Source organism: Ursus arctos, unplaced genomic scaffold (genome assembly GCF_023065955.2).
Source record: "Ursus arctos isolate Adak ecotype North America unplaced genomic scaffold, UrsArc2.0 scaffold_20, whole genome shotgun sequence".
In the NCBI taxonomy this organism is placed as follows: Eukaryota; Metazoa; Chordata; class Mammalia; order Carnivora; family Ursidae; genus Ursus; species Ursus arctos.
In genome coordinates, this window is record NW_026622875.1 from 41966732 (window position 1) to 41980926 (window position 14195).

At 34.3% G+C, this 14195-nt stretch overlaps 1 protein-coding gene across 10 annotated transcripts in view; it reads right to left on the reverse strand.

Annotated features, from left to right (window-relative positions):
- The window catches only part of SLC4A7 (solute carrier family 4 member 7), a 107620-nt gene that overhangs the window by 11233 nt on the left and 82192 nt on the right, over positions 1 to 14195 (reverse strand). For all 10 annotated transcript variants that reach the window (XM_048216139.2, XM_044383346.3, XM_026496884.4 and 7 more), the window contains 7 exons: positions 13747 to 13908; positions 13233 to 13346; positions 10586 to 10747; positions 10146 to 10397; positions 6764 to 6832; positions 5272 to 5445; positions 446 to 577 (listed from right to left, as the gene is read on the reverse strand). In XM_048216139.2, coding sequence (XP_048072096.1) covers positions 446 to 577; positions 5272 to 5445; positions 6764 to 6832; positions 10146 to 10397; positions 10586 to 10747; positions 13233 to 13346; positions 13747 to 13908 — 1065 coding nt within the window. The remainder of the gene's footprint in view (positions 1 to 445; positions 578 to 5271; positions 5446 to 6763; positions 6833 to 10145; positions 10398 to 10585; positions 10748 to 13232; positions 13347 to 13746; positions 13909 to 14195) is intronic.

Here is a 14195-nt window from a genome sequence, read left to right on the forward strand (position 1 = left end):
TTACAGTCCTTTTTTGTCATTATGTATATGTCGGATTATTAAAATGCTGTTAAAATTAAAATGTACACTAAAATGTGCTTATGTAATGTGCTTTCGTTACTTATGCTTTAACTATGCTCTAAACACTGCTAAATTCTCTGTTAAAATTAAGTGCACATGTGATATGTAACTTCTAAAAGGTTATTTTTGGGTCAGCGCTTTGGAGGGGCAACTTAAGTTGGTAAAATGAGTAAGAGCTAATGTCTGGAACAAGTTACCTACTAACCTCTGCCTCAGTTTTCTTATTTGTAAACTGGGAATAACAGAAGCATCTACACTTCATAATAATAAGGTTCTTAGGAGGATTAAAGGAGCTGATTCCTGTAAAAACCACGAGAGTGCCTGCTACTTGGTACGAAATATTAAACAAGTGAACGGCGTAAATTTAAAATTCTGGTCTTTTTACCTCTTTCTCTTTTTTCTTTTTGTCATCTTCTTTCTTTTTCTTACTTTCTGGCATGAGATCATCAAGCCAACTAAGTTCTCTCTTTGTGAAACACAGATCCATGAGTTTGCGCACAAAGACTAATGCAAGAACCTTAAAAAAGTTGGGGAGAAACGATTAAGAAACATCTAAAAATACATAAATTATATCATTTAAAGAGAGAAAAAGTATCAAATCATAAAAAAACAAAAAAGTACTTCATGTATTTTATTTAAAAATCACTTCAGGGGCCCCTGGGTGGTGCAGCTGATTAATGGTCCGGACTTCTGGTTTAGGCTGAGGTCACGATCTCAGGATCATGAGATCAAGCCCGGCCTCACGTTCCACGATCAGCAAGGAGTCTGTTAAAGTCTCTCTCTCCCCCTCCCTGCATGTGTACTCACTCTCTCTCTCTCTCTCTAATAAAGTAAATAAATTAAAAAAAAATAAAAATCACTTCACACACCATCTTATTTCAAAGAAACTGAGTCACCAATTTATCTCTCAAGGTTCCTGCTCAAAGAAAACATATAAAAGAAATGGCATTTTTAACCTCTTCCTATATAAACTCCTTGCATCCTGCATAAAACTATAAAGCAGATTAAGCATGGTATCTTCACAGTACAAGATTATTAATTTTTATGATGACTTTAAACGTTATACATTATATAGGCAGATATTATTTTTTTTGAGAGTGTGCATGGGGGGGAGGGGAGACAGACAGAGAATCTTAAGCAGGCTCCAACCACCCCCAGCACAGAACCCGAAATAGGGCTTGATCTCATGACCGGAGCCGAAATCAAGAGTAGGATGCTTAACCAACTAAGACACCCAGACACTCCTAAATAGATGTAAATTTAAAAATCTCTTAAGCAATGCATTAGAGAACTCATTTGCCAATATTAGGTTTAGACTTCCCCATTATGTATGTGAAAAAGAGACACCAATTACTTTAATTTGTTTACCTTTCACTGCTGTAAGGGTTGAAGATGTTTTCAAATGTTCATTGGCCATTTGGGTTTCTTCTGTTCTTACCATTTTCCTTATTACTATCTTTTGTCTGGTTTTCAATTTTTATGACTTTTGTTCATGAATGCATAAGAGCTCTGTGTAGTTCAGACGGAAGCATTTTATCTGCCTTATATGCTACAAATACTTTCTCCCAGTTCACAATCTGATTTTACTATGTTCATATAAAACATTTAATTATCATGTGGTCAAATAAATCTTTCCTTTACAGTTGGGTTTCCCTATCTTCTTGGAAAAGTTACCCTCAATCACTGGACTATATAAATATTTTTTTCAAAATTTTCTACTACATTTTAACATTTAAATCTTCAATTCATTTATGGTTTCTTTCTGAATATGGTGTTGGTTACAGAAGCAACCTTAGCTCCCATACACAGTCAAATCTTCTAAGACTACATACTAAATTTTCCCACATAGATGAATAAATGATCACCTTTAATGAAATGACCTGCTTATGGTATTCAAGTGGTAAGTTCTCATATATTCTGATAAATTTCTGGACTCATTAGTCTATTCTTCTGATTTGTCTATTCCCATGCCAATTCCATACTGTGTTAGCTACACTGACTTGACAGCAATTTTTAAATATTTAGTTATCACAACAGAGTGATATCAACACAGGAACAATCAAGTCCTTCACCCCGGACCCAGCCAGGAATTCTTAATTAGTTTTGTTTTGTTATTCCTCTGGTATTTACTATAGCCTTATTTTTTCATTAATATAACAATTTATATATAGTAAAATAGAAAAATATCATATATATAGTTTGGCGCTTTTGACAAACATACATATTCGTGGAATCCACACCCAAACAAGATACAGAACATGTCTACCATCCATGTTGTTATCTATGACTCTGGCATTTATTTTTCTCTATAACCTTTAAAATTATCCGATTCACACTGACAACAACCTCTCCGAATACGCACAAACACACATGCAAATAAAACTCATAAAATTCATACTTGGAAGTGACGTCTTTACAATACTAAGTATGCAAAACAAAGAACATGATATATCTTCCTATTTGTTCAGGTCTTAATTTTATGTACTTCACCATTATTATGGATTGAATTGTGTCCCCCATGAAAGATACATTGAAATCCTAACCCGTAGTACCCAGAATATGACTTTATTTGGAAATAGGGATGTTGGAGATATAATTAAGATGAGGTCATACTGGAGTAGGGTGGGCTCCTAATACAGTATGTCCAGTGTTCTTATAAAATGGTCATATCAAGACACAGTGACACACAGAACACCACATGACAAGGTGGGAATTTGGAGTTATACAGTTGCAACACAATGCCAAAGACTTTCAGCAAACCTCCAGAAGCTAGGAAGAGGCACAAAGGGTTCCCTTACAGGTTACGGAGACAGCATGGCCTCATCCACACCTTGATTTCAAACTTCCAGAATCCAAAGCTATCATATAATAAATTTCTTTTGGTAAGCCAGTGAGTTTTCTTATAACCACCCACTATAACAAAATTCTTCCTAATTCTATTAGGACTTTTAGTCTTTTTTCACTTGAGTCATTTGAGTTAATAGGCAATCACAGTATCTACAAATAATGTTATCTCTTCCTTATAACAAATATTATATTATTCTTATATCACAGTTAGAACCTTCAATTCATATCAAATAACAGTAATACTGTGCTTCCCTATATTAGAACTCATTTACAAATTTTTATTCACGATGACTGTAATTTTATAACTTTCTATCTTTAATTATGTTGGAAATTCTTCCTTGCTGCTGAAGTATCACAGTCTATTTAATCATGATATATTACTTATAGAAACACTGAGAATTTATTTATTTGTTAATATCTTAAGGTTTTTTTGCACTTATATTAGTGAGAAATCACCATCATTCTTCTGTATAACTTTACTAGCCTTTGTTATTAAGATCTTGCTAGTGTTTCATGAGAAAAAAATGCAGATCTTTCCATCTTTTCTAGAATAATTCAAGAAGTACTGGAATTAACTGTTCTTTAAAACTCAGCTGGGCCTGTGATCCCAAGGCAGCTCTTCGGCCATTTCTCCAGTCTCTTGTATGCAAGTGAGTTATACAGATCCATAGATTTTATATTTCTCTTTGGGTCGATTCTGAAAAATGTATGTATAGAACGGAAATAATCCATCTCCTCTAGATCAGTGGCAGGCAAACCACAGCCCTTCGGTTAAGTCTGGCCCTACCTGTTTTTATGGCCTGTGACCTAAAATAGCTTTTAAAGATGCACATTTGGAGTTGATTTGATGATAGGGAACACTTTGAACCTCAGCCAAGTGAATTATTAACCCAAATGAAAAGAATTCCATTCTTCCCATTAGTAGTCTTTCATTTTAAAAAACTGTACAATTACTTTTTAGGTTTCACCAATAAGAAATTGTGGAGGGGCGCCTGGGTGGCACAGCGGTCAAGCGTCTGCCTTCGGCTCAGGGCGTGATCCCGGCATTCTGGGATCGAGCCCCACATGGGGCTCCCCCGCTGTGGGCCTGCTTCTTCCTCTCCCACTCCCCCTGCTTGTGTTCCCTCTCTCGCTGGCTGTCTCTATCTCTGTCGAATAAATAAATAAAAAATCTTAAAAAAAAAAAAAAAAAGAAATTGTGTAAACTTCTCTCCTGTTACAGAAGTGCCTATATATCTTGTGACCTATAAAGCTGAAAATATTTACTATTTGACACTTTACAGAAATAAAGTTTGTCAACCTCTGGTCTAGACGTACAAACTTATTTCTATAGGTTCATGTAGTATTTTCATAAAGCCCCTCAAATCTCTTCCACAGCTGTGATTGTATGTCTCTTCTCTTTCGTAATCTTGTCTATTTTGCTCTCTTCTTTTCTTCTCTACTCAAGCTTGGAAGGAGTTTGTTCATTATTGACTTTTACAAATAAAAAATTTGGTTGCATTTTTTAAAGTCTTCTTGAATAATATATGTAGTGAAGGGTATACATTTTCCTTATGAATTTTAGGTGTATCTCACAGACTTTATCAAAAATTCTCTGCTGCAATACCTACAATGTTTTTTTAACCCAGTTTTCAACCCAGGGATTATTTCAGCATTTAATGTCTAAATACTTTAGATTTTTTTAAGTGTTTTTCATTATTCGTTTGTAATCTAATTTATTTGTGATCAGGAAATGCAATTACCTAGATAATTTTTATAGCTTTTTAATTTTTAAGATTTTCTTTGTGGCCAAGTACATAACCAATGTTTACATGGAATGTACAAAAGGATGGATATTCTGTTTGCAAAATGCAATATTCTGTGATAATTTAGTGAACGATATTGTCTTATTAATATCATCTAAAATCTTTATTATTTTTGAACTTCTAGATCTGTGAATTTCTGAGAAAGATGTATTGAAACATTCTATTAAAGAACTATGCTGTTCTAGCTGCTTTGCTTTTTTACATCTGGTTATCATCTTTGTTCCATAAATGTCCTAAATTCTAAAGTTGTTTAAAAATACAAAACAGCCTTCTATAGCCCAAGGACTAAAAAACAAACAAAAATGTAGAAAATAAAAAGCAAATTCAGTTTCTAAAGCGACTGGTTTAAAGCTACAAAAGGGCCAATTCCTATTTTGAAACACCTAAGGTGCTTAAAATGGGCTATTCCCTTTCTCAAATATAAATATTACTAATACATTACCACACTATGTTACTAAGATAAATGTCAGTAAAATACTGTTGAAACACACAGGAGAGTTATTAACTAGTGACAAAGTCTGAAAAAGTTAAAAAAAAAAAAAAAAAAAAAAAGCCTTACCATCATGGGAAAAACTACCGCAGCAGCTGAAGCTTTTATCACCCACAGAAGAACCAGACAAGTGAGCTGAATGACTGTGAAAATATGGACCTTCCAGAGAGGCACGTAACGAAGGTATATCAGATCAGGCTGATGCTTAGCAGGCATTCCAAATAATTTTATACGGTCAAAAAACTATGTATTGAATGGAAAACAAAACAAAGCAAGAAAAAGTTTTCAACAAAAGTATCATTTCTGCTACTTAGGAAATTATATACAACCTTAGAGTTTTGTGATTTAAACCATAACTTCCTCGATATGTCCTGACAGTATAGGAGAATACTTCAATACAGAACATCTGGTCCCAAGGAGGGGGGCAAAAATCAAGGCAATCATTCCAAATTAATGCAATTAATTTAATCAGAAAACTCAAACCACAAAATGTCTTAATCTGGGGGATTAAAATAAATAAATTTATTGCTATAATCAATTGCGCAAGTCATTTACTTTCTTTGACTTTGTTTTCTAATATGTACAATAAAAGAGCAACAATTTCCAAGGTTCTTTCCAACTCTAACATTACCCGTTCTATAAAATAGCCTGAAGTAACAATTACTGAACTTTCACCCAACAAAAAGGAAACTATGAGCAAATTCCTTAGTCTGTTTGAACTTTAGTTTCCTCATTTATAAACTAGGAGTAAGATCTCACAAACTTGTAAAAGAAAGTTATAAAAGAAAAATTAAAAAAAAAGAAAATATAGTGAATTGATGAGATCATTCCTTGACCAGTGGAGGGAAGACCCAGCACTACTGAAAAAAATGGAGATGCTATCTCTGAGAAGCCTTGCCAGCATTAGCTGGCAATATCAGACAATACGCTTTCCATGACAGGAGGTGGCCACGTGCTGCTAACAGTGCTTTCAGAGCCACACGTTCTACATGAAGAACTTTTTAATAAATTTTATCAGGTTGTTTTCCAGGAATTATTATAAACAAGACCAAGAGAGTAGGGAAATCACTGGGTTCTAACCTTGGCTCCATTGCTTACTTGGTTAAGAACCGTCCGTAAGTCCCTCTGTTTCTGTTTCTTAGTTGACAATATTAATACTTCTTCCTATCCTGCTTAACAATGTTGTTTTGAGAATCACAGAAAATAATTTGTGTACTAGGCTTTATAAACTGTATTGGACCGCACAAATGGCAAGTATTAACCATTCCAGTCCTCAACATCCCCCTCTCTTACTATACTAGTCTTTATCGATAGTTACAGGGCCTTTCATTGGCTTCTATTAAAAACAGGTAAGGATGATCTCCTTCACGATCTCATTCTTGAGGGAAAAATATGTAGTAAGCAATAATCATTTGGAAAACGTGGATTTGAAGTCATCAGCTAACCTGCCTCCCAGAATATCAGAGTTGAGAATACATCACTACCATCATAAAAACAATCTTTGCAAATTTAAAATACATTTTAAGGTTTTCTACGAAATCATTAACTACTTAAGACTTGCCTGGATTCCTTTTAATGAGGAAACTCCCATATAAAGGAAAACACCATACAGGACAGGCATGGGAATAAACTGTAAGTGAAAGGACCACAGTTAGAACCCATGCTACTAGAACAATTTCATAGCAATAAAATACACAAAAACATAGTGAGTACATATGGAGACAGAATTAAAAGATCTTTCAGTGATGAGACCTAACTTTTCTATAAATAAGAAAAATGCTAATAAACAACAGCCTCCTTGAAAAACTATCTTCTACATGTTTCTTCCTGAAACGGGAAAATGTTCAGTGGTTAAGAATGTGAGCACTACAATCAGACTGCCTGGTTTAGGAAGCCAGGTAAGCTCTTCTTGAGCCTTACCCTCTCTACGCTATCATTCCTGTAACAGATTGCAGGAAGACTAAAGGATTTCAAACACTAAAATACTCAGAAAAGCACACAACGCATATCAATCATTCATAAAGCTTTAGCCAGGAATTAAAATAAAAACTTAATAAAAAATTTTTTAAAAGCATGAGCTATTATCATTGCTATCACTACCATATAGTAGCTATTATACAATAGTTCCATTTACTAATAGAATCACTGAACTCCATTCCCAAGAAAGTCCTTATTACTTTGGCAGTTAAAGGGATCCCAACTGCCTCCCTACCATGCGTAGGCATCCTACAGGAAAGCCATTAACAGGCTCCATCCACCTGCTCAAAAACCACAAGCAGCACTCGCACCAAGAAAGAGACCTGTAAAGAAAAAAGACCTAACAGCTACAGAGGAAAACCACATTCACTCTCCACTGAACAACTGAGTATGTCCTTCCTAAGAAGCCTAGGAGGAAAAAGTACTACAGAAAGAGAAGAAAACAAGTTAAAAATCTAATAAATATCCTCAGGAAATTTCAGGAGAATATTTTATCCAAAAAGCAACTTCAGAATGCTAGGGAAAGTAAATAATCAGAATGAAAAAGTCTTCTAAAAATTTAAAGGTATAATTATCAAAATAATTAATTTTGTAATATTGATTTTGATGAGACTAAAGAGATCTAAGAAAAACAGGAAATTTTCATTAAGAGTGAGGGCGCAGGATAGTAATGTGAGAACATATCCAGAAGGTCTAATATCTGTCGACCTGAAGTTGAAGAAATAGTTAACAGAGAGAAGAGAAAAAATAAACACTGACCCAAAATTCCCATAATCAAAAGCACAGGTTTCCAGAGAACAATGGCCCACAGTGAGAGTGGTAAGGTGAATGAAAGTCCCTATCCATCTGTCCACCTAAATATCCCAGTGAAATTTCAGAACACCAGGAGTAAAAAGGAAATTTTGGTAGCTTCTAGAAAGGAAAAAAATACCTCCGAAATTACAAAAACCAAACAGATATCAGACATATTATTAGAACCACTGGTCTATAGGAAACAATGACTTTAAGACTCAAAGAAAAACAATATTGAACACTGAAATGTACGTATACCTATCTATCAAATGTGAGAATAATTTGAAACACGAAAGAACTCTGAAAGTTTACCACCCATGGCACCACATATGAAAAAATTACTCTAGGAATTCCTTTGGCAATGCAAAAAATAAAATATAAAAAAGATGTAAGAAAAAGTGGAAGTGGTATATGCAATTCTTTTTTTTAAAGTAAGGGAAGGTAATAGGTGCTAAGAAAACTTATTGGGCCCTAAGGCTTGGGCAGTTACTCTTCAAGCAGTGACAAGAGCTTAGGGAGGAAATAGGGTCTATTTCTGCCTCCATGCAGGCAGATCAGCCTGCTTAGTCCTCAGTGAACACATATATGTCATTATAATACTATGTGCTCCCAGAGGGTTTACATTTTTATGATCTAACTTACAGAAAAAGCATGGACAGTTTAATTATAATTACGGCATACAATGCAAATGTTGGTAACCATTACAATAAAACTAAAAACACAGTCAACCAAAGGCAGGTGATGGAAGGGAGACTGGCTGGTGGACACCTAAGTACGCTAAATCCTCATAAAACGTCTGACCTTATATGACAGGCTCCCAAGCTTTTTAGTCTTAGGACCCTTTATGTTCTTCAAAGGAATACTGAGGACATGCTCCCCAAATACTTCTGCTTTTGTGGACTCCCAGAGGTCGTCCTTAAGACTCAACTTTGAGAAACTTTGAGAGAAAATTAAAATTAAAATTATGAATTATAATGGTTGTAACCACCAATATAACTTAAAAAAGAAAGATGTTAAAAAGAGTTTACCCCTGGAGAGTTGTTTTTAGAAAGAATGGAAAACAGGGAGACTAACTTTTCATTTTAGGGCTTTCTTGATGTTCTATTTGAATTTTTCTGCCTATATACAGTGAATACTTCAAAAATTTTAAAGGCAACCTTCCTTAGTAGGGGACAATATCCCCCTAAGAGTGCACTAAATCTTTCTCCTCCTTTTGCCAAGTACTTCTAACAATACAGTCACCACAATGCAGTAAATGCCCCTTTACCTATCTGTTCCACCAACCAGACTGCCAAGTTCTGAAAAGCAGACAATAATATATCCTATTTATTATTATTTCTCCAGTCTTAATAGCCCAGTAAGTACTCAACAAATATCTGGTGAATTAGTCAGTTACTAGAAAGTTGATGAGATGAAGGCCAAAGAATTCTAGTATTTAACTTTAATTTTTTTTTTATTTAATAACATACATACACCCTCCAAGTTTTTTCCCCAATTTATAAATGTACACAACTCTTTACTTTATAGTTTTCTTTGCAATAACTAAAACACCAAGGGAAAAAACGGAGTTGAGCTCTTCCACAATGAAAAGAAAATTTCAGATTAGATATTAGCTATATTTTCTATTGTTATATTTTTTAATCACTAGATTCATTAGGATATGTATAATAAAGACCAGATGTGACTAAAAGATATTTAACATAAAGTTTAATTTCCTGCATGATTCATTTATAATATTAGCTGTTTTGTTTTCTAATGAGCTCTACTACCTTTATTTCATTTAGATGATCAGAAAGAATACATTTATTTAATTAATAGCAATTATTTTCAAATTTTGGTCAAATAACTATGTCAATCATAATTCTCTATTACTTCCTCTAAGATGCCTATAAAATCCCCTGGTATACTATTCTTTTAGATCATAACTAAGCCATGAATTAACTCCTTCCAAAACTCTATAGTCTTTAATACTATCATTTTACATATTTCTAAAATGGACACATATAACACTGAAATGCCTACTATGCTAAACACCATATACCAGAATACTATTTTCCAAGTAAATTCCAGGAAACGAAACAAATTTTAGATATTTTCAGGTTTCAGTTTCATACAACCGAGTATAAATTTTTTGACAAAAAAGATTTTAAAATATTGCAATAAAGAGATTTTACCTTTAGAACTGAAGTCATGAACACAGACAGGCCCATTAGAACAAAAATCATTAGCCCTGTAACTCGCTGTTCACGAATTCCCAAAAACTTGGGTTGTTCCCCTGGAGCAGAACATTCAGATTCAACTTTTAAGCTGTTGACATGACTTATTGACAACACCGTTGCAGCCACAAACCATGGAAGTCCCATGACAGAGCAAACTCCCAACATAACACCAACCATAAGCAAATCAAGGTGATAGCCAGCTCCTTTCTGAAAAGTGAAATGAACATGAAGTATTTGTTAAGTCTAAGCTGTTCTTTTAGGTTACAATACTATATTACTCTATAAACAGAGAAGAAATTAACTTCCATCTCACATCCTTTAATGTTCCAGTCATTACGAAAGCACTTCAAACTCTTGAAGAAATTACAAAACCTGGCACAAAATTTTAAAATTACCTTCAATTTGTGCTCCTTTCTGTTTATGATCACAGCTGTAATTTGTTGATCCATAAAGATGAGAATGGTACAAAGCAGAGCTGGAATAGCAGCTATTAATAAAGTCCACCAAGGATTTTCTCCCAGTGGGCTTATGATCCAGCCCCTACTTGGATCAGTAGGCTGTGAAAAAATTAAAGATAAAAAGAAAGAAGTTTCTTCCTACTGCACAAAATTTGCACAACATAGGCTATGTCTATTCCAAGAAATTCCAAGGCATTAGAAAGAACTAGATTAAATCTTGGAATGTATGGTGAATTATCTGCAAAGATAGCCACAAGAATGTTTCCCATCCCTTGACGAAGGTCCCTCGGCCATGTAGTCAATCTTTCCGTCTAGAGGTGGAATCCATTTCCTCCTCTTGGACCTAGGATGTCCTTATGGTTTACTTCAGCCAACAGAATAAAGCCAAAGTGACACTGTGTGACTTCTGAGTCTTGATCTCAAGGGACCTTGCAGCTTCTCTAACCCTCTCGGAACCTTGAGATTAAGCTGTTGAGTAAGCCTGGATAAGCCTTCTTGAAAATGAGATACAACGTGGTGAGAGAGAGAGAGAGAGAGAGAGAGAGAGAGAGAGAGAGAGAGAGAGAAGGGAGCCAACTGCCCCAGCTGTTTCAGCCATCTGACCTGAGTTTCCCAGACATGGAAATGAAGACATATTGCCCCCATCAAAGCAATGGATGACTGTAGCCACATGGAAGATCCCAAACCAAGAGACCAGACCACCACCCAGCTAAGCTTAGTACCAACTGCCACCAATTTATGAACAAATAAGGGGTTGCTGTTTCACAGGTTTTATGTTTGGGGAGGTTTGTTATAGACAAATAGGTAAGTGAGGTAGAGTGTCATTTCAACAGGCTCCTAACCCACTTCAAATAAAGTGAAGTCAATCTACCTACTAGATCAACTCCTAAACTAAACTACTTTGGAGATCCTACAGACCAGTGATCTTGGCAGGGTCAGGACTAAATCAGAACTGGGGCCTCAGGACATATCTTTCCAAAGCATCTACTGACAAACATCTGTCACTTTATCAGACACAAATACATTCCAATGCTGTAAAGTAAAATCTGTTTTATAACAAAAAATTTTAAAAGATCCTAAGAGTTTAGTATTCTTGGAGGGCACTGGATATACTGAAATCTAACATGTTTTCATTACCTGAAGTTCATTTTAAGCCTGTTTTTTCTTCACAAAAACATTTATTAATACAAAGGGAACATTTAATATTTTCAAATGAAGGTAATTCCAATTTTACCACACCAATACACATTAAGCTGCTTGATATCCAAAACTGTACATGAATAAAAATATTGTATCTATACAATGCACAAGCTCTTAAGTGTTCCTTGATTTATTTCCCCAAATGTATCTTATGCCCCCTTGAAATCAGTTTGCTACTTGAAAGCTAGATCAATAAATGAGTAACAAAATATATTTAGGAATGAATGTAAGGAACTGGGCCCAGGATTAAGGGAAGCTACATCAATATTTTGAACCGATATTAATTTATAGTTTCATCTGGTAAAAGACTTGGTAAAAAAAAAAATGACCTTCATATAGTCATCTCTTAATGGCCAAAAATCTTTAGTGGCTCAATATCTATGCTTTTAAACAAACGTATCCAAATTTTATTATATACTTCCAAGAGTAAAACAATAAAAAAAATTTTTTAATAAAATTGAGAATACCCAATGAGAATACCCATTTATGTGTTACATTACTAATGGTTTTCCATAGTAAAATTCATACAGTAAGTACTATAAAGCTAATTTTCTCTTATTTTTAAATAAAAATATAAGTAGACCTTCTATATAATTTTAGTGGATCATTTTCCACCCATGCACTCTACTTTGGAGACTACCGGTTTTAAAATATTTTTTTTTTCCAAGTAAGAAATAAAACAGACTAAAATTATATTCATTTTATTCCTTATTTCTAATCCCCTTTAAACCTTCTGTTTTTAAAAGAAGTCATATAGTTTGCTATAAAGATAAACATAACCAGTGACACAAATACTCAACTATAGGGAATTCCAGAAACTATTCAAAAGCTACCAACTCCTACTTAAAAGGGAAAACAATTCTTGAATGCTGTATTATGCATACGCTACATTATGTACAACATAGCTACAGTCTGATGATGAATGCAAAGCGTTCATGGATGGTCAGATAAGCATCATTTTTCTTGTGGAAGAATACATTTGATTCTCTCCTGACATGGAGCATTCCACATACACCACTCTACTAGAAATTTAACTAGGATCTCCTTGTTACAATTTTAAATTCAAGTTTGAGTCACTTCCTTATAAAGGAATAAAGAATGTTTCTTTTGCCTGGAAAATACATCATGAACTCCAGCTACCACAGCAGGGTCAAATTTTTTAAATGACTCCCAAGTACTTACCATGAGTGTTTTCATTCACTCTCCCTGATGGGACTAACTTTGATACCTTCTTGCTTACTTCATAAATAGGTTCAGTTCTCTTTTCACATCTTGTCATCTTTTATGTATGTGAAAAATATATATATATATTCCTATAAAGTATCTAATTTTAAAATAGTTTGGTAGTCCCACGTCACAAATAACCAAATATTTAAATCCTTACCTCGAATTTTTCAGGAACATGAAGTTTAGGAGATGGAACTCCTACAAGGTAGTCAATTGCAACCATTATTACTATTGTGAGAAATACAGCAAAGTCACTGATTGTCGATCGCACCTATATTAAAGGGATTGTGTTAAAATAAACACAGAAACACTATGTGTCCTTTCTAAATAATTCTCATCTTTCACATTAAAATATGCCACTAGAAAGTGTGAATGAGGTTTTTAATTAGTGATGACATGTCCATGAAATACACTGTATCTAATATGTTTTCAAAGAGAGAAGAAACACATTTCACAACTAACGTACTACCATCCCATTCCTCAAGGTACCATTATCTTCCTACTGTTAGTTCAGAAATGTAATATACATTTTTCACTATAAGTAAGTTCTTCACAACTATTTGATATCAAGTATTAACCCCAAACAATGTATTACCGTTCTGAAATAAACCAAGGTAACAAAAGCTAAAAACATGAATATTATCAGGACTCCAAAATCACATCCCAATTACCTTGGTAGGAAAATACCGCTTGGTCTTAAATTGCTTGAGGAATGAAGATAGAAAAAATGTTGTGAAAAATAAGATAACACACCAAAAGAGCACATCTGGAATATAAGGTCCGTGAAGACTACAAGCTGATCCTACAAATACACCATGAAAGGTTTTACATTCCTGGGGAAAAAAGGAGAAAAAAAAATAGAAAAAGGTGAGAATGAAGAAGATTCTCAGGTATCTAATAAATTACCAATGAACTCCATTGACTCAAAGATGCTAGTGACTGAAGACACGCCATTATTTTGTACTTCACTTAGAAAGAAAAAACACTGTCAAGTCAACTTTAACACATCGTCAACTGTAAGATATACCCTGAGTTCAGAGATGTTACAGTTTGAAAAATAGGTATATCGTAAGTCACTGAACTGAAATACAGTATTTTGCCAAGTTACACCACACAGTCC